The sequence below is a fragment of the Xenopus laevis genome, chromosome 4S, assembly GCF_017654675.1.
Source record: "Xenopus laevis strain J_2021 chromosome 4S, Xenopus_laevis_v10.1, whole genome shotgun sequence".
Taxonomy (NCBI): Eukaryota; Metazoa; Chordata; class Amphibia; order Anura; family Pipidae; genus Xenopus; species Xenopus laevis.
Genome location: NC_054378.1, coordinates 48,784,739 through 48,809,556, shown reverse-complemented (window position 1 = coordinate 48,809,556; position 24,818 = coordinate 48,784,739). Strand labels below are relative to the sequence as shown.

The window sequence follows — 24,818 nt, the reverse complement described above, 5'->3', positions numbered from 1 at the left end:
GAAACATGTGCTTTTGTCCTGGGCGGTACAAAATAAGTGCTGTGATTGGCTATTGGATAACTCCTATGTGGACTGGCAGCCTACAGGAGGCTCTGTTTGGTAGTACATCTGGTTTTATACAACCAAAATTTGTCTCCAAGCCTGGAATTCAAAATTAAGCACCTGCTTTGAGGTCACTGGGAGCAACATCCAAGAGGTTAGTGAGCAACATGTTGCTCACTAGCCACTGGATGGGAATCACTGCTCTAGAGACCCTAATATTTTTGCTTCAAGTAGATTTGCAGCGTTAGTTGGAGACGGCACAGGACAACTCCAGGCAACCGCTATCAAAATATAAGTTTACAGTAATATTACAGTATAAACCCTTTCATCATCTTTATATTGCACTGCCAAGACTACACAGAATGGCCTGAGCGCCAATGTATGACTGCCCTAGATGTGCAACTTGTTTCATATGATCTGCTCATGGTGCAGTGCATTCTTGTGCATTCTTGTTACACATGAAACCCCTTGCTGCCTGCGTCATCTGATCTCTGATTGTGAGAGCACAACACTCATCTGTAAAGTAACAGGTTACACACTAATTTTATGATCATGCACATACCTCGCATGAAGAATCTGCAAGTCATCCTTGGTCTTGTTTTTCTATCACTAGGATCTTTCACTTCACCTTCCTCCAAGTCTTCATCCTAAAAATACAACTCTCTCTTATAAGACAACCCTTTTGTAATTTTGTAATAGTTTAAAAATATGCAACTGCCAAAGTATTACAGTATAAAAGGGATGGTTCACATTTAAATTAACTTTTAGCAGGTTATAGAATGTCCAATTCAAAGCAACTTTTCAAATGGCCTTATTTTTTTTTATAGTTTTTTATCTTTTTCTTCTGAAGTTTTCAAATGTGTGTCACTGATTCCACCAAAAAATAAATTGCTCTGTAATGCTACAAAATATTATTAACAACATGTATATATAGCGCCAACATATTGCGTAGCACTGTAAAGTAAATGTTATTATACAAATAAATCACATGAATTATATACATAGAACATATGGAGTTACATACATCACAATACAGGTACAAAAAGGTGAGGAAGGCCCTAAGCATAGGCATACACTCTAAAGGGAAGGGAGTAATACACAAGGTGTGGGAGTAGGCAAGATCGAATTAAGTGGGTGAGAAATGTGGCACTGTATGTGGTGTTGCGTTTGGTAGTTAAGCAGAGTGAGGGTAGGCTCTCTCGAAAGAAGTGCATTTTAAGAGATTTCTTGAAAGCCGTGGGAGAGAGTTCCAGAGGAGGGGTGCAGCCCTTGCAAAGTCTTGAATGCGAGCATGTGAGGAGGTAATGAGAGAAGAGTTGAGTAGCAGGTCAGTAGAGGAGCGTAGTAAGCGGTTGGGTGAGTATATAGAGATGATTTCAGAGATGTAGGGTGGGGCAGAGTTATGAAGTGCTTTGAAAGCCAGTGTCATTAATTTGAATTTGATTCTGAACGGTAACAGAAGCCAGTGCAGTATTGTTGTTAGTACTCTTTATTACTCATCTTTCTAATCAGGCCTTCTCCTATTCATAGTCCAGTCTCTTATTTAAGTCAATGCATGGTTGCTAGGATAATTTTGATCCTAGCAACAATACTGCTGAAATAGCAAATTGGAGAGCTGTTTAATATAAACCGAAATAACTAAAAAAAACACATAAAAATAATGAAAACCAACTGAAAATTCGCTCTCTACAAAATAGCCATACAAATTTAAAGGGGTGGATCACCTTTCACTTAGCTTTTTGTGTGTAATAAAATGGCTAAATTACCTGATTAAATGGCTGAATAAAATGCCAAATAACACAAAAACCACAAATATTAAATAATCAAAACATGTTGCAAATTCTCAGAATATCTCTCTACATCATACTAAAAATTAATCTTAAGGTGAAAAACCCCTTTAAAGATGAACGACCCACAGATTTATATGGAAACTTCTATATTCTTTCTATATTTACAACAATGTATTTACTGAAAAAACAGCCTGTTATCTAAATTAGACTTTTTATTTTCAAATATCATGGGGAGGTATTATACTTAATTGGCATGATTAGCAAAGTGAGATAAGGGGAGATTTTTAAAAATATTATTTATAAAGGAAACTGACACTTACAACTCATCCTCATATAATCATATTTGCAAATATATAGGGCTTGCTGGACATCTGTTCCACATTAGCACCAGTTCAAGTAACAGAACTTCTGTTTTACACATGAAAACTAGTTTATTTATTGTGCTGAATAGGGAAACTGAAGCTACTCCATATTTGATCCTTGCGAGGTATATAATTAAACTCCCAGCGTAAAGCAAATCCCCCTGCATAATGTACTTCTGTTCATCTGTGCACTGGTAATCTAATTATCTACCTTGCAAAGACAAAAAAAATAGCTTCAGTTTCCCTTGTGTGTGCAAGAAATAATGAAAACATATATTTTTCATGTTTAAAACAATAGACAAAATGTATGTTCAGCACAAGATTGAACTCATGTTGAAAAGGGGATATAGTGCTTCTTAAATAAAATAACACAACTCACATCAATTTCTCCTTCATCAGCATCACCCTCATCGTCCTCTTTCTTATCATTATGCTTTTCATTGTTGTCTGCCTCTTCATCCTTAGCTTTAAATTCCTTATCTGTGGGAGAGTCTTCTGCTTTTTCCTTGTCATCTTCATCATCAACTCCAAGTTTTTCATTTTCCTCCTCTTGAACATGACCTGGTGGTTCTTCTGGCACCTCCTCATCATAGTCCAATTCATGCTCGTCCAACTCCCTGGTTACTGAGGAGGCCTCATCATTCAGATCATTTTCTCTCTCCTCATGTTGCACATTATGAAAAGGAGAGTTTGTTTCATCTGGTACCTGTTCATTATCAGTGTCCTGAGACTTTGTCTCACTTAAATTATCATCCTCATCTGAATGATTACCAGGTGTAAGAGGGCTACTGACTTTGACATTGTTTTCTTCTAGAAACACTGTACCGACTTCTTCCTCTTTGCTCAAATCCTTTTCTGAAGAGTGGTCTTCTTCCTCTTGTGTGAGCTCTGGTTGCACTATTAATGGAGAAATACTGTCCCGTGCAGGACTCTCTGCTGTATCCATGTGTAGACTGTGGCCTGAAAAAACATCAGATTTTTATTCAGAGGAACAAAGTAATGTTAAAGGACTTTTCTAATATTAATAGAAAATACCCAAAACTAATAAAAAATGAATCACTAGCCTAGTATTTGAGCTTCAGTGTGACAGCCCTTTTGAAGTCTCTCAAAAGTACAGATTTGTGTACCCCCAAGATATTATAATGCTCAGCTCTCCAATGGCCACACATGACCTTAAACCCTTGCTTCAACAGCGGGTAAACTGCCTCAAGACATTTTTTTCCTGTATAATGAAGTGAACTAAGGGCTATGTCACACATGGCGTTTTTAAGCAACGTTATGAAAAACTTCTAAACCCTATCATGCAATATGCTTGTTGTAAAACACATTTAATATGCCAATATCCATCAAAAACTGCCAGCATGCATACCTCTTTTAAAACTCCCTTAAACTGCTGAAATGTAATGATTTTTCCACTGCTGCAACTCCAATTCTTGCTTCATCAATTTAATTACACAAACACCGTGCCTACTAGATATATAGTGAATAAAGTACCCCATTTTGTAAATTATAAGGATATTACAAGTTACAGAGGAGTTTCATGACCATATAAAAACACAAGGCCGAAGGCATGGAACAGGTCATGGAACTCGGAAGTATCCTCATATTTTGCAACTGGGGGTACATTATTTATTATAATACACAAATTTCAGTGAGTCATGTGACAGAAATGACATCAGAACTCACCATTTATAACTGATGACATCAGAACTCACCGTTTATAAGGATATAATTTACAAGATATTCATGGCTTTTGTGTATTATACAGTATATATTTGAATACATATCAGTGTCGGACTGAGATGCCAGGGGCCCATCAGAAAACGACTACTACCGAAGACTATGGGCCCACTTTCCAATCTATTATTCCTCCTTTCCTTAATCTCTTTATTCTCCTAGTCTTTTATATCTACTTCCTATATTCTTCTTATATCTACTTTCTATATTCTTTCATTATTGAGTATTTTTCCTCATAAAGAAATAGGTAATGACCATGAAATATGCTAAATGGTTAGAAGCAAGAGGGCCCGCTGACACCTGGGCCCCGGGAGTTTTGCTGGTATTCCAGTCCGACAATGATACATACTATTCAATTCATCCCTCTTCGATCTGAAAGTTGGCTTTGTTTTTATTAGCACTATCCACAACAGTAACAACATCATCAGCCCCATAAAAAAAATGTGCAAAATGATGATGACAGTAAATTGACTTTTGCTGGTCTGTTCCCTAATGTTACTATTTTGTTCTATTTTTTGTGGGCTGTATAGAAGTCTGTAAATGTATGTGCAAATCTTCATCAAATCTCATGAATTCAGCACAGCTCAATATATGCTAGATGTGTCATATTGGCAACAGGGAAACCCAAATCCATCTGCAGTCAGTTCCTTGATCACTCACGTGTAGATAGACAGCTACATTGCAAGTGATTCAGTCAAACAATGAGCGAATGCAAAATGTTGTAGCCACATGCACTCTTACTATAATCATATAATCATAATGACAATGTCCCCATTCATTTGATTCACTTGGTTTGTCTAAACCCCCAGGCCCGCCATCGAGTTGGCTAGTCACAGTAGTGCCGGGCCCTGTGGGTTTCAGTTCGTAAAGGGTGGACGCTGTGCTGCACTTATTTGGATTACCGTCCCCTCCCGCTGCCGATAGATAGGCTGGAGGTGGCAGTTTAAACTTCACCCTCTAATCCAAGCAAATGCACAGCGCCGAACAGCCCCGCTTTTCCTAATACAACCCGCAATCCCGAATCGCTACTTACACCTCCCGCAAAGCTTTTATTTGCAAGCTTCCTCCTCCAGTTTTACAGAAAATCCCGACGCCACAAGTCTCATCACGCGAGATTTGCGTCACGACTACACTTGAGCGCAATGACGCATCGCGTAGCCGCCGTGTGGGAATGTGGAGTGTAAAAGGCTCAATTCAGTTTTACACAAGCGGAAGTGGCTACTGTGCAGTAGTCGGTCTGCTCATAATATGGGTTTTCCACTGCTCCAAAAAGAAAAAAAATTAAACAAAACACTTTTATTGTTAGTTGGTGGCCATGCCCTCCTCAACCCCATTTCCCAATATTTCCTTAGAAGTTATAATTTCTGCTCAGAATTCCGACTTGTTTCATAGAACTAAAAAGCAACTTTTTCCTGGTCGCCTGAAGCAAATAAAAAAATACTTTCTTTCATGTTGGTTGGTGGCCATGCCCTCCTCAACCCCATTTCCCAATATTTCCTTAGACGTTATCTATCATTTCTGCTCAGAATTCCAACTTGTTTCATTGAACTAAAAATCGACTTTTCCTGGTCGCCTGAAGTAAAAAAAAATACTTTTCTTTCATGTTAGTTGGTGGTCATGCCCTCCTCAACCCCATTTCCCAATATTTCCGTAGAAGTTATCTATCATTTCTGCTCAGAATTCCGACTTGTTTCATAGAACTACATACCTCCCAACTGTCCCTTTTTCGGAGGGACAGTCCCTCTTTTGACAGCTCAACCCGCAGTCCCTCATTTGTACTGGAAAGTCCCTCTTTTCTATGCACTGAACAGCCAGAAAAAGAAACAAAGTTTCTCACTTAATTGGCTTTTAGCAAAGATCCCAGAACAGCTAACAGGTGCAAATAAGATACTTTGTTACAATTTTGAGACACAAAAACACAGTTTAGATAAGGAGAAAAATTTTCAAACTTTCATAACCTGCCAAATTTTGTAAAACAAACATGGTAATTAGGGGGTGTGGCCACAGAAAGGGGTGTGGTCAAAAAATTGCTGCGCTACGCCCGGGAAAAAATTTTTTGTCCCTCTATTTACTTCCAAAATGTTGGGAGGTATGGAACTAAAAAGCTTCTTTTTCCTGGTCGCCTGAAGTAAATAAAAAATACGTTTCTTTCATGTTAGTTGGTGGCCATGCCCTCCTCAACCCCAGCTCACAATATTCCTGGGAAGTCATATTTTCTGATAATAGTTCTGGATTGTTCAATGGAACTGAAAAAATACTTTTTCTTGGTTGCCTAAAGTAATAGAAAAAAAACCTTTTCTTTAGTAAAGTAGTCAAATATTCAGGATGTATGAGTATAGCAGAGCTCACCATTAGCCGTGCAGTCTCTCCATGTGGATCGCAGCTCTCGCGGGACCCGGCCACTTCCGTCCGGTATACCTGTATTGAGATGAAACCCGCTATCCGGCGCTGATCCAAGTATCGTGGAGAATCGCTTTTTGAAAAATGTGGCTTTATTCAAAAACACAGTGCGAGGTACATGGCAGTGGGTATGGGCAGAAACTAGCGCGTTTCGTGCCCATGTGGCACTTACTCTGAGGAAGTGCCACACGGGCACGAAACGCGCTGGATAGCGGGTTTCATCTCAATACTTTAGTATAGTGGTGTCCATGCCCTCAACAACCTCAGCTCCAAATATTTCCTGAGAAGTAATTTATAATTTCTGATAATAGTTCTGGCTTGTTCCAAGGAACTGAAAAAGTACTTTTTCAGGGTTGTCTAAGGGCTATGGCCTAAGGGCCTAACATTTTCCTTAGTGTTAGTGGTGACCATGCGCTCCACAACCTCAGCTCCCAAGATTTCCCAAGTCATTCATAATGAAAATTTAAATGAAAATCATCTCAATGCTTCCACTTTGCAGCATCCTATCTCTTACATATCATTAGGTATCAAGATAAAGCACCCTAAATATGAAGGCCAAGGGTATACTAAACAATTTGATTTCCAATGTGCATAAGTTTACCTAAGTATGTGGCATCCAGGGGCCCCAAAAGGAAGACACCCCATATGCTCTATCATTTCTGTCATTCCAGCTACTACAAAATGAACACATTTACTGCATTTTATGTGGGGCAAAGCTACAAAAGAGTGTGGTTAGCCAGGAAAGTCATATATTTTTGAAAAGTATACATTCCCCTGAATCCAAAATGGGTAGCTATGTTTTTTTTATTTCAAAGTACCAATTTGGCAATTTTGATGAAATCTCTGAAAATCAGCTCAAAGCTTCCACTTTGCAGTATCCTATCTCCCACAGTTTTATGCCCAATATGCATAGGTTTACCTAAGTATGTGGCCTCTAGGGGCCCCAAAAGGAAGACATGCAATATGATCCATCATCCTCTGTTATTCCAGCTACTGCAGAAGCAGCACATTTACTGCATTTTATGTGGGGTAAAGCTACAAAAAAGTATACTAACCCCAGGAAGTTATAGGTTTTTGGAAATTACACCCCCCCAAATCCAAAATGGGTAAATACGTCTTTCTACTTCAAAGTACCAAACTGCAAAGCTTTCCTAAATGTGTAAATTTCAGAAAATCACCTCAAAGTTTCCACTTTGCAACTTTTTATCTCCCCATATCATTAGGTATCAAGAAAAAACACCCTAAATATGAACGCCAGAGGTCCACTGAATAGTTTGATGCCCAATATGCATCGGTTTACCTAAGTATGTGGCATTTACAGTCCCCAAAATTTATCTTGTGCATCTAATTTTATGTTTACATTACACTAATTCATGTGTGATAAAAACTGCAAAAAATGTACAGTGACCCCAAAGAATCATATATTTTTTGGAAAGTACACATTCTGACGAATCCAACACGGGTAAAGAAGCCTTTCTACACCAAAATACCAAACTGCAAATTCTTCCTAAACATAGTGGTTTTTATGACATTTCTAATAATCTCCTAAAAATTCGCTGCATTTGTCTCACAAAAAGTTTTATTTACAAGTCACCCTAAATATGAACGCCAGATGTCTAATGAACATTTTCACACCCAATATGCATAGATTTACCAAAGTTTGTGGTATGTATGGGCCCTGAATGAAAATAGTGCATATTAACTTTCTTGCCTGCCAATTCTGAGCCAATTAACTTATTATCATGTGCTGTAAGCCCCCCTAATTGTACAAAGAAAACCATATATTTTTGGAAAGTACAAATTCAACAAGGGAAAACACAACTTTGTATACTAAAGCACCAAACCATGCTAAAAAAACACATAAGGGAAAATAATGCAGGGATAAAATTGCAATAAAAACACAAAAAATGCAATGAAACAAAAAGTAACTGTTCCGACCAGGAAATTAGTGGTCAAAATACCTGATCCAATAGTCATGCTGCCAAAATAAACAACTTTTAGGTGAAAAACAAAAGATTACAATAAATACATTAAAAAAACTTGTTTAAGAGTTTTTGTATTTACATATGTGTGAATAATTGTGTAAAAGGGAGCAAAAGTATGCAAAATAAAAAAAAAAAGAGCAGTCTTCACTAAAATGTGTTTTTGTGTATTTGTGTATGTGTAAAATTAACACATTTATGTGGCTAGCACAGCCTCATCTGCTTTCTCTAAGTAACCTGCTGGTAATTGGTTACAGCAGAAACAAGTAAATGCAGCCAGCTCAAATATGAATTCAACAAACACTTCTTCACCCTCTTTTTATAAATATAATTTCTGCTGTGTCAATACGGATTTGTTATCCTGCTGACTTCTCTAAATACGAGTAAGGGTAACACCCTGTGATAGTTACCTTAATTGTTTTCTTCTTATTTTATATTTTTTTCTTTATAACTATGCTATTCTATTTAATGACTTCTGCTAAGAGAAAAATAAATACATTTTTGTTAACATAATTCTTCACACAATTTTTCTTTGTAAACTGATCATTGTGCTATGTAAAGTTTGAAACTGTAATGATGTTAAGAAAAGACACATAAGCAAAACAAGAGTTGTATGAAACAAAAGGCACACGCTGAATACAGACTTAAGCTGGCCATAGATGTACAGATTTTCAACAGATCCAATCCACATCGTGAGACCAAGATCTTCTGAGAACCATCGTACGAACGTTCGAACTGTCCATCAACTAAAACGACCAATTTACCAGGAAAACAAAGGGGAGCTGCCTGCTTGGCCCTGCAAACATCCATAGATTGTACTGGGACCGACAAAGATTTTTTAACCTGGCCGATCAATTTCCTGGCAGATGTCGGACGAAAAATCGTAAGATGTTCGATCGTTTGAATCCCACTAACCGCACGATAATTTGACGAATCGGTCGGGCTGCGCTGAAATCGGTCGTTTCGCAAAGAAGAATCGTCGCGTCTATGGGGGCCTTTAGTTGTCATTTTATCAAGAGATCTTAGATTATTTGATTAAATGCACTTAGATGAATGCTGGGTATAATTATACAATTATTATATTTCAAGAAAAAAAGTCACAATTGCTTTATGTACAGTTTAATGTACAAAATTTAAAAACATTCTGAATTTAAGTGCATAGTTATAAACTTACAACCAGATGTCAGACTAAGCTAATAAATGCTTAATAATGCACTTTCCGTTTAAGGCACAAACTGAAATTATCCATTATGTGACTTGGATTAGAATGCTCAGACAATGGAATCAAATTTTGTCAATATACAACAGTTATATACACGCATTATTGCCCTAGAAACATTAATGCTGGGTGCATGGCATGTATATTTGTTGTAGTGCACCCTGTCTGCAGATCTGATGCTGTAACCTATTTTCCATTAAGTATTGCTTTTTCAGTGAGAAAATACTTTTAAAACCATATGGGTAGTGATAGAAAAAGTTTCAGTAGAGAAAGATTTTAACAAAGGTTACATCACAAAATGAATAGGAACCATGAGTATAGAAGTGATTTGTTTTATTAACTGATGCAAAAGGATGATGTAGAACAAAGAATTCCACAGTCCATCAAATATAGAATTGAAATGTCATGAACTGTTAGATGCCTGTTTACTAAAACTGGACTTTTTCTCACTATATAAATAGAAAAAATAGACCAAAATCCCACACCCCAATTCCCATTAATTTACCAGTAAATTATTCTTGAAAAAATTGCAGCAAGAAAAAGTTGCGTCAAAATCACTCAACAACTCGAATTTTGCAACTATTTCTATTTGCTATTGAGTCACACAAATTTATTGGATTATAGAATAAAAACCAGCACAAACAACCCAAAACTATTGAGAATCCTGAAGGTAAAACATGTTCCAGTTGTTAAAGGACGATCTGCCACTGACTTCTACATGGAGTACCTGGAGAATTTTTGGATTCTAATTTTTAGCAGTTTCAGAGCACAATAAAAATATACACAGGTTCATTTAAGTCTCTATAACTCACACACAGGGTTTGTCAGACCTTTTCACACTACACACAAGCATAGATACACACAAAGACACACAGACACACATACCCCCAATGCGGGCCACACGTACTGTTTTTCAGGGCCAAAACATTGGATTTATGTACACAATAAAAGAAATTTTAATTCTTCACAAAATGGAGTAATAATCCTATATACAGTACTTTGGACCCTGCACCCGGATTTATCTGAAAGTTTCTGGATTTGAGTGCGGTTGCTACAAATTGACTGCACAAATTTCAGTCTGGGGGCCCAATTAGCCCTCAGGGTCATGGGGTAGTACACGCTGTAAGACAGGGTATTTGTCTTAGTTACATCTTATGTTAGGCTACATTTACGTTACTTGGGGAGTTGGATTGGAAGTTGCATATTTTTGATTGGTCAATTTGTTGGGCTTTTGATTGGTTGTTTTAGTGAACCAATAATAATAGGGGGACCGTTGGTTTGGGGTCTATAAAAAGGGGCAGCATCAAGTTCCCTTAGCAGTTTTCATCTGACCTGTATGCAGCGATGTCAGGAATCCAGAAAGTCAGCGCTGATTCGGCTCCGGGTTCGTCCATGGATGTGAGTGATAGATCGTCGCGTTTGAATGAGATTCTTCGTTGGGCACAGTTTGAAGCAGGCGAAGAGGACCTCCTTTTGTTGAACAGGGCTTGCCTGCGCTCCGCTGCAGTGACCCCGACTGGGTCTGAGTCTCCGCCTTCAGAGGAAGCAACGTCACCGGCTCCTCCCAGCTCCCATTCAAGAGCCCCGGCTGGTCACGCCTCCTTAAAGCGGTCCAGTACCCGCTCAGCGAAGCCGGCCGCCAAGAGGTCCCATACAGCTCCTCCGGGACGCCTAGCCAGGAAGAAGCCTCCACGGACCTGCTCTGCTCCTCCGCTTCCCACCCTAGATGCCGCTGCCTGTCTACTTTCTCCGCCCAGCACCGCGTCTAGTCTGATGCCTCCGCCCATTCCGCTTCGTCCTCCGGCTCCTCCGCCTCGCAGGAAGTCTGCGACGAGTGGCGGCACCAACCGCCAACCTCCTCTCACGCCGGCCGGCGTTTGCTCCGCTGCCCGACCAGCCGGCTTCTTGACAGCCCTGCCTTCCGCTTCCGGCTTGGTAGCTCCGCCTCCTCCGCCTCCGCTGACAGCGACTTCATCTCCTCCTGCGGCTTCGTCCAGCACCACTCCAGCATGGCCTTCGATGACCCCGCCACCTTCCCTGGGCCCTTCTGCGGTTGCTATGGGTGGAGCTGCCTCATCCTCCGCCCTTTCCAGCAGCTCTATTAGCAGCACGGTTCTTGATCCTGAGATAAGGGGCTCTTTTAGAGCCGTCGCAACTTCAACTGCTCCTGTTACTGCTCCTCAGCCTGGCCTGGCTTTACAGTTTCCTCCTCAGAATGATCTTGCTTCCGTGGCTGTACAGGAGAACTTTTCATCACAGGATATAGGTAACTCTGCTAATGCTCAGTTTGTGTCTTCTTTACTTCGTTTGTTAGCACCTGGCGCGGCGTCCACGCAAGCAAGCGCGGGGGCCCCTGAAGCAGCTTTTAGGGATTCTATTTTATGCGACACAACCCCCCTTGGTCTGCATTTATCTCAGTCTATAAAGGAGAAAATTAATAGAGGGGATTATGTTGATTTACTATCTTTATTACCTTCAGTTAAGGTATTTTTAAAGGATAAGACAAATGATTCGGAAGAGGATAGGCGTAGGCCAGTGGCTAGGACCTTTACCAACTGGCTACAGTCTTTTTGTATTTATGCTAATATCCTGTGTTCTAAGCATCCCCAATTGGGGGCTAGTATGTTTAAGCATGTTGATATTGTTTTGGAAGCATACAAGTCTTATGGTGGCATTGCCTGGTTTGTCTATGAGGACAAATTTAGGCAAAAAATGGCTGTTCAGAGGTCGATTCCTTGGGGCTCTAAGGATATTGATCTTTGGATGGGCATGATGGTTCCACGCCCTGTTGTTAGCCCACCTGGAGTGCAGAAACCTGGGCAGAAATATAATACTTGTTGGGCATATAATGATTCAGCTTGTAAATGGCAGAGTAACTGCAAGTTTAAGCATGAATGTTCACATTGTGGGGGCAATCATCCTGCCTTTCGATGTGTTAAGAAATTCATCACTATGCCCAACAAATTATTGTCCAAAGAAGCAGGAAAGCTTGACAACTCCGGTGAAGCTAGTAAATATGCTTCCTTATCTAGGTCAGTATCCAAACCGCAGGATGGCAACGTTAATTGAGGAGGGTTTTAAGTTTGGTTTTTGGATCCCTTCTAAAAGAAGTGGTTCAGTTGTTATTCCGGATAATCTTAAATCTATTAATGTTAATATTGGAGTTGTCAGATTAAAAATTGCTAAGGAATTAGCAGCCCATAGAATAAGGGGACCTTTTCGAGAACCACCATATTCGGATTTTAGGGTATCTCCTTTAGGACTTGTTCCTAAAAAGGAGCCTGGATCGTATAGGATGATACATCACTTATCATTTCCAGCAGGGGATTCAGTGAATGATGGGATTGACCCTGAATTGTGTACTGTAAGTTATGCATCTTTTGACCAAGCCATTGGGTTAATTAAGCAGTGCGGTAAGGGTGCTCTTCTTTCAAAAAGCGATATTGAATCGGCTTTCAGATTATTGCCAATCCATCCAGATTGTTGGAATTTACTTGGTTTTCATTTTGAGGGTTCTTTTTATTTTGATTGTTGTCTTCCAATGGGGTGTTCCTTGTCTTGTTATTATTTTGAAGCCTTTGCTTCATTTTTACAATGGGCAGTGCAGTATGAAACAAGTTCTAAGTTTGTATTGCATTATCTGGATGATTTTCTATTTGTTGGACCTTCTCAGTCAGATCATTGTTTGTATCTGTTACAGGTGTTCATGTGGATTGCTGGCAAATTTGGTATTCCTTTGTCAAAAGAGAAAACAGTGTATCCCACTACTGTGTTGCAATTTCTAGGCATAGAAATTGATACTAATTGTCAAGAATTTAGGTTGCCTCATGATAAATTGATACATTTAAAAAGTCTGGTAGAGTCTGCTTTAGCTGCCAAGAAGCTGAAGTTGAAGCATATTCAATCTCTTATTGGGCATTTGAATTTTGCTACGAAAATTATTCCAATTGGCAGAGTATTTAATAGGCGTTTAATTTCTTTGACTGAAGGAATATCGAATCCAAATTGGCATATTAGGATTCCGCAGGAGGTTAAAGATGACCTGTGTATTTGGCAGCAATTCTTACATGATTTTAACGGTAAAGCTTATTGGCAGGATGAGTTTTTAGGAAGTACGGTGTTGCATATCTTTTCAGATGCAGCAGCTTCGACTGGTTTCGGTGCTGTATTTAATAGTCATTGGTGTGCTGATTCTTGGCCTATTAGTTGGCATGAACAAAATTTAACAAAGAACTTAGTGCTTTTGGAATTTTTTCCTATTCTGGTTGTTCTTGAGATTTGGGGAGAGCAGTTGGCAAATAAAAGGATTCTTTGGCATACTGACAATATGGGTGTGGTTTACGTATTGAATAATTTGTCTTCTAATTCGCCACCGGTTTTACGGCTGTTAAGGCAAGTAGTTTTTAGGGCCTTGAAATATAATATTTGGTTAAAAGCAAAGCATATTCCTGGTTTTAAGAATAATATAGCCGATGCTTTATCTCGGTTTCAGTTCGAGCTATTTTGGAGGATTGCAGACAACCCAGATCCATGCGGTGTTCCGTGTCCAGATTACCTTTGGGGGCTCATTCTGCCAGAGCATGCGAAATTTTAAAGAATGCACTAAGTGGGAAAACTTGGAATGAATATGCAACGAGCTGGTGGAATTGGTCTCTTTTCAAGGATAACAACAAACAAGAAATTTGGCAGGATTCTGATTTAATTCTGTGGTATATACTGGAGCTTTCTCAGGCTCAGTATTCTCAAGCCAAAATTTGTAGGGATTTGGCAGGTATTTCATATTTTTTGAAATTACAAGGTTTGCAAGATTTTACAAAGCCTTTTTTGGTGAAACAAATTTTAAAGGGTTTAGCTAGAGTTGGCCGTGTTTTTGATAATAGGAAACCTATAACCTTGTTGTTATTAGAAAGATTAGTCCATAAGTTACCGGAGGTGTGTTTTTCACAATATGAATTAAGGTTATTTACCTTATTGTTTGTTTTGTCATTCTTTGCGGCATTGCGGGTTAGCGAGTCAGTCTCTAGTAGCAGGAAACATCCAGGTGGTCTTGATGTTTCTGATGTTGTGGTTATTCAGGATAAGTTGAGGATTACGATTAGGAGATCTAAGACTGATCTGGCAGGGAGAGGTATTCTTATTTGGTTGGGCTCCTTTGGTGTGGTGGATCTGTGTCCTATGGCAAATTTTTTGAAATTTAAGGATTTACGCCCGGACATACCTGGTCCTCTTTTTGTCCATGCAGATGGTTCTTTTTTGTCCACCTTTCAGTTTCGACAAGTGCTTAAAAAGACACTTAGGTTAGTGGGTCTGGCATCTGATGATTATAATACTCACTCATTTCGCATTGGGGCTGCCACACAGGCAGCTCTTTTAGGTTTTAGTGAACAATCCCTTATGAAGTTGGGTAGGTGGTCCTCTACGCGCTACCGCTCATATGTTCGGCCAAGTTTAGTTGATGTTTAGATGTTAAACTTAAGGTATTTGTTTTCACAGGACAACCGCTCATGGTATGGATTATTGGTCATTCCTTTGTCTTTCATGCGAAGAAACGGGCCGAAGAACGTCCTTATGGTGTCAATTTAGGTCTCGAGAATGTGAATATAGTTTGGATGGGAGTAAGAGGCCTCAAATGGGATGATATGTTGCCAATTGCCCTGCAAATGTCTACAAGATGGGGTATTCCTGCCATAATTACTGTCCATTTAGGTGGTAATGATATTGGGTCATTCAGGTCTATTGACCTCATTAGGAATATAAAAAGGGATTTAGCTCAATTACGTTTCCTTTTCCCTGACAGTTGTATTGTCTGGTCCGAGGTAATTCCTAGATTAATTTGGCTGCAGGATGTTCGTCCATTAGAACGTTGCAGGAAAAAAGTTAATTTTTGTATTTCTAAATTTGCTAAGAGTGTGAACATTTTAGTTCATCGTCATTTTGAGTTGGAGTTAGGTGGAGAAGGCCTGTATTGGCATGATAGAGTGCATCTTTCAGATATTGGATATGACATATTCAATATGGGTATTCAAGATGCTTTAGAAAAGGCAATCAAAGTGTGGGGTTGGCCAAGACCAAACTAAGGTATTAGTTGGTCTTGTCATGGAGAGGTGCCCTAGGCTATTTTAGCAGGGCTTAAGGTATAAGCAAATTGAGGCGGCCTGCTGGTGTTTGAGCTGAGGCTGGCTGGGGTTGCTAACTTATGTATTCGTTTAAAAGGTTGTTATTGTTAAACTAATATGAAATAAAATTTATCAGCTGCGGCCTTTCTCCACCTATGTATTCTTTGTGTCTTTATTTTTAGTGGTTGTAAATTTAAGTAATGCGTGTTACTCATCCCATGCAGTCTGGGGGCCCAATTAGCCCTCAGGGTCATGGGGTAGTACACGCTGTAAGACAGGGTATTTGTCTTAGTTACATCTTATGTTAGGCTACATTTACGTTACTTGGGGAGTTGGATTGGAAGTTGCATATTTTTGATTGGTCAATTTGTTGGGCTTTTGATTGGTTGTTTTAGTGAACCAATAATAATAGGGGGACCGTTGGTTTGGGGTCTATAAAAAGGGGCAGCATCAAGTTCCCTTAGCAGTTTTCATCTGACCTGTATGCAGCGATGTATCCCACCCACCCACCCTATGTTGTTATATGTTATTTCTGCATTGTATATTTAAAAAAAATAAATAAATAAATAAATAAATAAATAAATATAATAGTAAATGAATTATAAAAAAAAAAAAAAAAAAAATGGAAGTGTAATGTAATGTAGTGTTTGTGATATTGTCGCAGCTGTGGAGAGGTGCCCTAGGCTATTTTAGCAGGGCTTAAGGTATAAGCAAATTGAGGCGGCCTGCTGGTGTTTGAGCTGAGGCTGGCTGGGGTTGCTAACTTATGTATTCGTTTAAAAGGTTGTTATTGTTAAACTAATATGAAATAAAATTTATCAGCTGCGGCCTTTCTCCACCTATGTATTCTTTGTGTCTTTATTTTTAGTGGTTGTAAATTTAAGTAATGCGTGTTACTCATCCCATGCACCCGGCATTGATGAAATAAGAAATATCCCCGTCAAATATGGATGGCAGTAACCAACAAACTTGGTCTTCACAGCAGGAGGATTTTACGGCAGAGGACCTAGAGAGAATCCTTTTCACCGAGTCTTACGAGGAAACATTTGGGAAACTTGGCGCAAAAGAAGCGTACCATGAGCTACTCCGCTTGAAAAAAAGGGAGATAGAGCTGCAATTACATGGTGTTTCCCTATTCGAGTATTACAGAGAGAGTAAGTATTACAGAGAGAGTAAGTATTACAGAGAGAGTAAGGTACCCAGAGGGATAAGTAACGTACCTACCCTGGGAAAAGCGAACCCCGAATTCTGCAAGCGGTGCCAAGTCCTGAAATGCTGTTCCTTGAACCTAATCCTTCTGGTGATTGAGGAGGTCGAGAGACTGGCGCAACAGGAGCGGCATGTCATTCCTCTGTTTTAGGGGAGAGCTTGCGGCCAAGCAGAGACCCTGAAAGGCCACCCGCCGCGGCAAAGGACATAACACCGGCTAAAACACGATCAAAGGGGAATCTGAGCAGAGAAAGGGGAAGACATAATCATCAACTTGTCAGCGCACCCCCTCACCATGGCAGAGGAATTGCTACTCAGGAGAGGCCTGGGCTTCGTGCCAGTGGTAAGTGCAAATCCATTCATGAACGTTGTAGATAATTATAAACTTGCAAACATGTGGATAACTGATACAATGATGGATTATTTTTTGACCACACATCTGGTGAAACCAGTAAAAGTCACCCTGCCAAAGATCCACAAGAGCCTATCCCAACCCCCAGGGCGTCCCATTATATCTTCAAACGGATCGCTGAATGAAAAAATCGCTGAGTATGTTGATTCTCTATTACAACCATGTGTACAGAACATTAGCAGCTACCTTAAGGACACAAATGATTTTTTTAAAGTGATAGGGAGTATTGACTGCCCAATAAGTGACTTAATTCTGGTTACTACGGATGTGCAGAGTCTGTATACCTGCATCCCGCACGCGGCAGGTTTGGATATGTTGCGTAATATGATCACAGGGAATGCATTATACATTGGGCCACCTGTTGAATTTACGTTATCACAGCTTGACTTTATTCTACATAGGAACTACTTTAAGTTTGAGAATCAATTTTACATACAACAAGGGAAAGTTGTGCTCACCACTAATTTCTAAAAACATTAGGTGGGGGTGCAATGAGGCTGTGACCACAAAATACATATAGACAAATACAAGAGTCCTCTGCACTCAACCCATTATCAATATATTTAAGACAGAGACATTTTGTGCATACTGCTACTAAAAAATGCCTTACCCAGAGATTAAAATGACTTAAAACAGGGATTGTTTGTCCATATATTGCAATATATTTAAGCTGGCCAACTACTATATGTCAGTACCGGCAGCTTTATCCCTTTTGCTCTTGCCTTTTCCATTGTTCATTGCTGTATCGCGGTCCCTTTGTAAAATGTATAATCAAGCAATTGAATTCTTAGGGGCCCATTCACTAAGTTCAAATTTCAAAGTGTTTTTTTGACTACTTCGACCAATAAAATGGGCTACTTCGACCTTCGACTACGACTTAGAATCAAACGATTCGAACTAAAAATCGTTCGAATATTCGACCAGTCAATAGTCGAAGTACTGTCTCTTTAAGAAAAAACTTCGACCCCCTAGTTCGCCACCTAAAAGCTACCAAAGTCAATGTTAGCCTATGGGGAAGGTCCCCATAGGCTTGGCTATCTTTTTTTGATCGAAGGATAATCCTTCGATCGATGGATTAAAATTCGTTCGATCGAACGAATTGCGCAAAATCCTTCGAAGGATTTTAATTCGCCAGTCGAATATCGGACAAACAATCCATGTTTTGTTTAAAGGGTAAGGCATTTTTTCAGTAGCAGTATGCACAAATGTCTTAAATATATTGATAATGGGTTGAGTGCAGAGGACCTCTTGTGTGTGTGTGTATATATATATATATATATATATATATATATATATATATATATATATATATATATAAACTGTCATTCACACTTTGGCAGGTTATGAAAGTTTGAACATATTTCTGTTTTTTTTTCATTTATTACAGTTTTGCTAATGAAGGTTAATTGCCCTTTAAGCTGCAAGTCTAACTTCTCCCAAGGGACCTATCTTATATTGTTACAATTACTTATTTGCTTATCTCAAAATTATTACAAAGTATCTTATCTGAACCTCGTGGCTATTGTGGGCTCTCTGCCAAAAGCCAATTAAGTTAGACACATTGTATCTTTTTTTCAGCTGTTCAGTGCAGAGAAAATCGGGACTTTCCAGTACAAACCCGTGACTGCGGGTTGAGCTGTCAAAAGAGGGACTGTCCCGCTGAAAACGGGAGAGTTGGGAGGTATGGCTTACACAACAGATACTCATCTGCCCTGGGAAAGAAGCTGCTTCATCAGGAAGAAGATTCTCTCATTCCTCACACACGCAGCGTCTCACATAGGGGTGGAGCTAAATCCCGACTGCTCATCTGAGCATTTGGGCATTGGGATGGTCCAATAATTGAAGGGTGGTAATTTTAAGAAATGTGTTCACATAAAAAAGAACAACAGGAGAATATAATTTATTATAAAGTACAAGTACAGGGGGGCAAGTGCCCCCCCCTTGCCCCTATCTGTGGACCCCATGGTTAAGGCACTGTAATCTTGTGAAGAAGATCTTTCAAATTTGAATACATTTTACCTCTTCTCATTCCTTTTTGGCTGGCGGAACAACAAAATCCAATTAAAAAGAAGCAACCTCGTTTGGCACATGAGACGAAGACACTGCCATGTCGATATTGTGCACTACTACTCAAAGATGTTTCAACCTTAAATAAAGTACTGAGCCATTTTCCAATTTCTGGAGAATGGTGTGGGGGATAATCTGTTTACAATTTGATAAATATGCCCATCTATCTCTATAAAACTAGCTTCCAGCTTCAGCAGTGGGTACTTATAGCACCTGAATTATGTGTTACAAGTCATTAGGTAGAACTTTTGTGCATAGAAATTATATGTTGATAACCATCATTATGTTTGAGTAAGAAAGACAGTAAGGGTCGAATTGAAAATGTTATTGTCAAAACTGTCAAATTAGAATAAGGAGTTATTCAAATTTGATTAGAGTTTTTTTTAAAATATTTGAATTTTCAAGATTTATCATACTCTGGCCCTTTAAGAACTCGAATTTGAGTATTCGCCACCTAAAACCTTCCGAATTGCTGTTTATTGTAGTCAATGGGAGAGGTCCAGGGATCAATTTTGAGTTGTTTGCATCCTTCCTGACATTCCAGTTTTTTCGGAAAATTCGATTAGATTTGATTCAAATTTGATTCGAGTTTTCGAGTCGATTCTATTCATCTGAGTTTAAAAGATTTGATTTTTTAAATAAATTTGGTCGAATTTCAAATTCATGGGAGTTTAGGGGAGTTTTAAAAAACTCACATGAATTCGAAATTCAACCTTTGATAAATATGCCTCCCCATGTAAATATTATTGGGCATATTATCTTAGACAGATAGTTCACTGGTCTGCATTTCATCCTATAAGTAAATGGGTGAAAATAGAGGGTTTGTCAGTACAACCACTTTGTCTGACAATTTGATCTGGGACCTGGGCAAAGCTATAGAAAGGAAACCATGCCCATTACACACAGTAGATTTCAGCAGAAAAATAAAAAAGTGACCATGCCCTTTATATTTTTCCCCACCCGTGCATCAATGTTTTGGGGGGTTTCACCCTCCCTTCATCAGGGTAAATATCCTCCCAGTTGAAATTGTGAGTATATTCAAATTTAAAAAAATTACATGAATCAGAAAATTCGACCTTTGATAAATGGGCCTCCCCTTTTAAATGAAAGGACACAATTACCAAATATAAATAGTATATATATATATATATATATATATATATATATATATATATATATATATATATATATATATAGTGAATAAAGTATTCCCTCTTGTAAAATATATAGTGATATTATAAGTTACCGAGGAGTTTCATGACCATATAAAAACATGAGGCCGAAGGCCGAGTGTTTTTATACAGGTCATGAAACTCCAAGGTAACTTCTAATATCCTCATATTTTGCAACTGGGGGTACTTTATTTATTATAATACACAAGTTTCGGTGAGTCATGTGACAGTAATGACATCAGAACTCACCGTTTATAACTGATGACATCAGAACTCACCGTTTATAAGGATATAATTTACAGGATATTCATGGCTTTTGTGTATTATAAGGATATTATAAGTTACCGAGGAGTTTCATGACCATTTAAAAACACGAGGCCGAAAGCCGAGTGTTTTTATACAGGTCATGGAACTCCGAGGTAACTTCTAATATTCTCATATTTTGCAACTGGGGGTACTTTATTTATTATAATACACAAGTTTTAGTGAGTCATGTGACAGAAATAACATCAGAACTCACCGTTTATAACTGATGACATCAGAACGTGGCGCGAGATTCAAATAGTATTAAGGGGAGCTTCAGTGTGTAGTCCAGTGCCCGTGATAGGATTTGTTCCTGGTGCTTTAGCTGTTGCTATTCTGTGTGAATCTGTTCCTGATTATCTGTTTTGACCCTTTGCCTGCCTGTTTGACTATTCTGATCTCTGGAACCTGACCCTTGCCTGAAACCGACCTTGACTCTGCTTAATCCTCCTGTTTGATGTTCCGGTTTGACCTCTGCCTGTTATTTGACTCCGATTCTGCCTCAACCCATCTGATTGATCACCTGGTTTTGACCCTTTGCCTTCCTGACGATTCTGTTATCCGCCTGCCTCGATCCAGCCTGTCTGACCATCCGCTTGCCTTGTCCTTTTGTACCGTGACCTTCGGCCTAAAGACTCTGCTAAACAGCCGTGCCCCTTTGCCAGCCAGAACATCTCGCCTTGCACCCCTCGTTAAGTCCAGGTGGCACCCAAGGAAGCTGAGGGCTCCTCCCGAAGCCCAACGGTGGTCACACTACTGGTGAAGCCGAGCCGAGACCAGGGTGTTTGGCATTTGTTCTGGTATCGGGTGCCGGCCGTGACATTATCACGGGCCATGGAGGATGAAAGTCTAGACGGAGCTTCTGCTGCTGCTTCCGTTTCGCCTCCTCCAACTACCACCGAAGTGCTCCTTACTGCCCTGCTACAGCGCATGGAGGACCATGAGCAGAAGCAAAACTATTTGCTTCAGGGGTTTCACAATCTGACCCGCAAGCTTGAATCTTCGCAGCAGCCAATCAAACCAGTTGTCTCTTCCCCTGTGGGTTCTTCTGCTGTGTGGGGTGATTCTGCTAGACCCCAGGAACCCAAAATTGCATTCCCTGATAAGTTCAGTGGGGATAGAGCAAAATATTTTGTCTTTAAAGAGGCATGTAAATTATACCTTGGTTTCTTCCCTCACTCGTTTCCAACAGGTGAGGAGAAAGTAAGGTTCGTCATGACTCTATTACAGGGTGATCCCCAAATTTGGGCTCTTAGACTGCCCGCCTCTGATCCAGCCCGTTTCTCCTTAGATACTTTCTTTGAGACCATGGCCATACTCTACGATGACCCGGATCGCGCCTCTTCGGCCGATACCGCGATTCGTAATTTGCGCCAGGGGAAACGGGATGCGGAGGTGTACTGCACTGAGTTCCGCCGGTGGGCAGTAGAGACCGGGTGGAACGATATGGCTCTACGTAGTCAGTTCCGTATAGGGCTGTCAGATCTTGTCAAAGACAGTCTGGTAAATTACCCCCTATCTTCCAATCTGGATGACCTCATGTCTCTCGCCATCCAGATAGATAGGAGACAGAGAGAGAGAAGGGGTGAAAGGGGGATTTCTTCTTCTTATTCTGGTGTCACTAATGTTAAGGTATCTAACCCATCTGTGTCTTTACCTCAGGATGAGCCTATGCAGTTAGGCCTATCCCACTTATCTCCTGAGGAAAAGGCATGCAGGCGTTCCCTTGGTTTATGTATTTACTGTGGGGAAAAGGGTCATTTCCTTAATCAGTGTACTAAGAGGCCGGGAAACGCCCAAGCCTAAATGGAGAAGGGGAGCTCCATTTGGGTGCAGGTGTTTCCTCTCCCCAATCTGCCTCCAAGGTTTTATTACCAGTTAAATTGTCTTGGCCTACGGGTTCTGTTAATTTGTCTGCTTTTGTGGACTCTGGGGCGGAGGGTAATTTTTTGAATACTGCTTTTGCAGCCAAACATGGTATTCCTTTGGTCCCTCTGTGTACCCCCATGAGAATTTTAGCGGTGGATAAAAGACCCCTAGGGTCAGGTGTAATTAACAAAAAAACTGCCTTCTTATCATTGTGTATTAACGATTCTCACTGTGAGGAGATATAGGTCTTACTTTGAGTATTCCTGGGTGTGATTATTGCTACTGACTTCTTGTGTACCGACTTCTGCCTGTCTTTTCGGATTGATTCTTCGCTGCCTGAACTGAACTTTTGCCTGGACTTCGACTATTCTCTCGCCTCATCCCTTGTACCTCGATATCGGCTTGCTACCTGCCTCCTCCTTGGTCCACACTCCAACTGCGCCTTCGGGCCCTTACAGTATATTTGGGCCATGGACCCGTCTGAGGAGGCCTCTGCTCAGCCTGACTTCGGGAGAGCTTTCCGAGGAATTGCCTCTCGCATGGAGGCCTACGAAGCCCGGCAGTCCCACTTTGGTCAAGCTCTTGAAGCTATTTTGGACAAATTGTCGGCTCTCTCACCCACGATCCAGGCTCCTGCTGACGCCTCGGCTATGATTCCTGTGGCACCGATTCATGTCTCCGAACCTCGCATTCCGGCCCCGCCACTCTTCAGCGGTGACTCTGAGGCCTGTAGAGGATTCATAAACCAGTGCGAGATCCAGTTTACTTCGCTTCCCCATCAATATGTCTCTGAACGTGCAAAGGTGGGGTACATCATTACTCGCCTGACTGGTAAAGCGTTGGAATGGGCATCACCGCTATGGGAGGAGGATCTCTTAATCGATGACTCCAAGGCCTTTATTTGAGAACTACGCATTGTGTTTGATGCTCCTGGCCAGGCAGCGTCCGCTTCTTCACGACCAATTCCAGATTCGTCAGGGAACACGTTCTGTACCTGAGTATGCGATTGAATTTCGTACATTGGTCGCTGAAACCAGCTGGAATAACGACAGTTACCATGCCGCTTTCTATAATGGGCTGTCTATGCGCATTAAGGACGTTCTGATTTCCCGTTAGATGCCTACACGCTGGGAAGATCTTATTGCCCTGGCAGTCAAGGTGGATACCCGACAAAGGGAACACCAAGCTATTAAAGAACGAGTGAGGAAGGTCCAACCTCCTTTGGCTCCTCGCTTCCAGAGGCCATTTCTTCCTAGTCCTGCTGCATCCTCTTCTTCGACTCTTGCCTCTTCTCCTGCTCCCACTGAAGAGCCAATGCAGATTGGACGTGCTCGTCTTTCCGAACAGGAAAAGTTACGGAGAAGGGCTGCAGGACTTTGCTTATATTGCGGAGGCAAATCCCACTTCGCCCATTAGTGCCCTGTGAAATCGGGAAACGCCAACGCCTAGGTAAGTTTGGGGAAACTTACCTGGGTGGAATTGATCATTTTCCCCAATCTTCTGCTCATCGTTTTCTTCTCCCAGTACAGATCCAGCTTGCTTCCAAGATCATTTCTACCCACGCCTTCCTTGATTCCGGCGCAGCTGGGAATTTCCTGGATAAAGTCTTTGCGGAATGTCATTCCATTCCTCTTCAAACCCTGGCTGTACCACTCCGAGTCCTAGCCATTGATGATCAACCACTCTCTTCTGCTTTCATTTTTAAATCCTCACAAGAATTATCCTTCAAGGTGGGCACCCTGCACTTGGAGAGACTTTCATTTTTGTTGATCGACTGCCCGTCTACTCCAGTTGTCCTAGGACTCCCCTGGTTGCGTATTCATAACCCGGTCATTGACTGGGCCGCAACTCAAATCTGTCGCTGGAGTTCCTTTTGTCAACAAAACTGTCTTCCGGCTCAGCCTATTGTCAAAATTTCATCTGTGGTTCCTAATCCTTTCATCCCTCCTGCTTACCAAGACTTCACTGATGTCTTCAATAAGAAATCTGCTGAGACACTTCCTCCTCATCGGTCGTATGACTGCCCTATCGACCTCCTTCCTGGCACCATGCCCCCTCGAGGACGTACTTATCCGCTCTCTCCATCCGAAACTGCAGCGATGAAAGAGTACATCCAGGAAAATCTCCTACGAGGCTTT

At 40.6% G+C, this 24,818-nt stretch overlaps 2 protein-coding genes across 3 annotated transcripts in view; one reads left to right on the top strand and one right to left on the bottom strand.

Moving 5' to 3' along the window:
* Window positions 1-5,121, bottom strand: part of zc3h18.S (zinc finger CCCH-type containing 18 S homeolog) — a 64,538-nt gene extending 59,417 nt beyond the window's left edge. For both annotated transcript variants that reach the window (XM_018240467.2, XM_018240469.2), the window contains exons 1-3: window positions 4,965-5,121; window positions 2,574-3,154; window positions 605-689 (exon numbers count right to left, since the gene is read on the bottom strand). In XM_018240467.2, the coding sequence (XP_018095956.1) occupies window positions 605-689; window positions 2,574-3,140 (652 nt within the window). In that variant the 5' untranslated portion in view covers window positions 3,141-3,154; window positions 4,965-5,121. The remainder of the gene's footprint in view (window positions 1-604; window positions 690-2,573; window positions 3,155-4,964) is intronic.
* Window positions 5,122-10,617: 5,496 nt separating this feature from the next.
* Window positions 10,618-16,152, top strand: LOC121393272 (peroxisome proliferator-activated receptor gamma coactivator-related protein 1-like). Its single transcript, XM_041561208.1, has 2 exons — window positions 10,618-11,798; window positions 15,026-16,152. The coding sequence occupies exons 1-2, from the start codon at window positions 10,877-10,879 to the stop codon at window positions 15,607-15,609; spliced, it is 1,506 nt and encodes a 501-aa protein (XP_041417142.1). The 5' UTR covers window positions 10,618-10,876; the 3' UTR covers window positions 15,610-16,152.
* The last annotated feature ends 8,666 nt before the right edge of the window (window positions 16,153-24,818 follow it).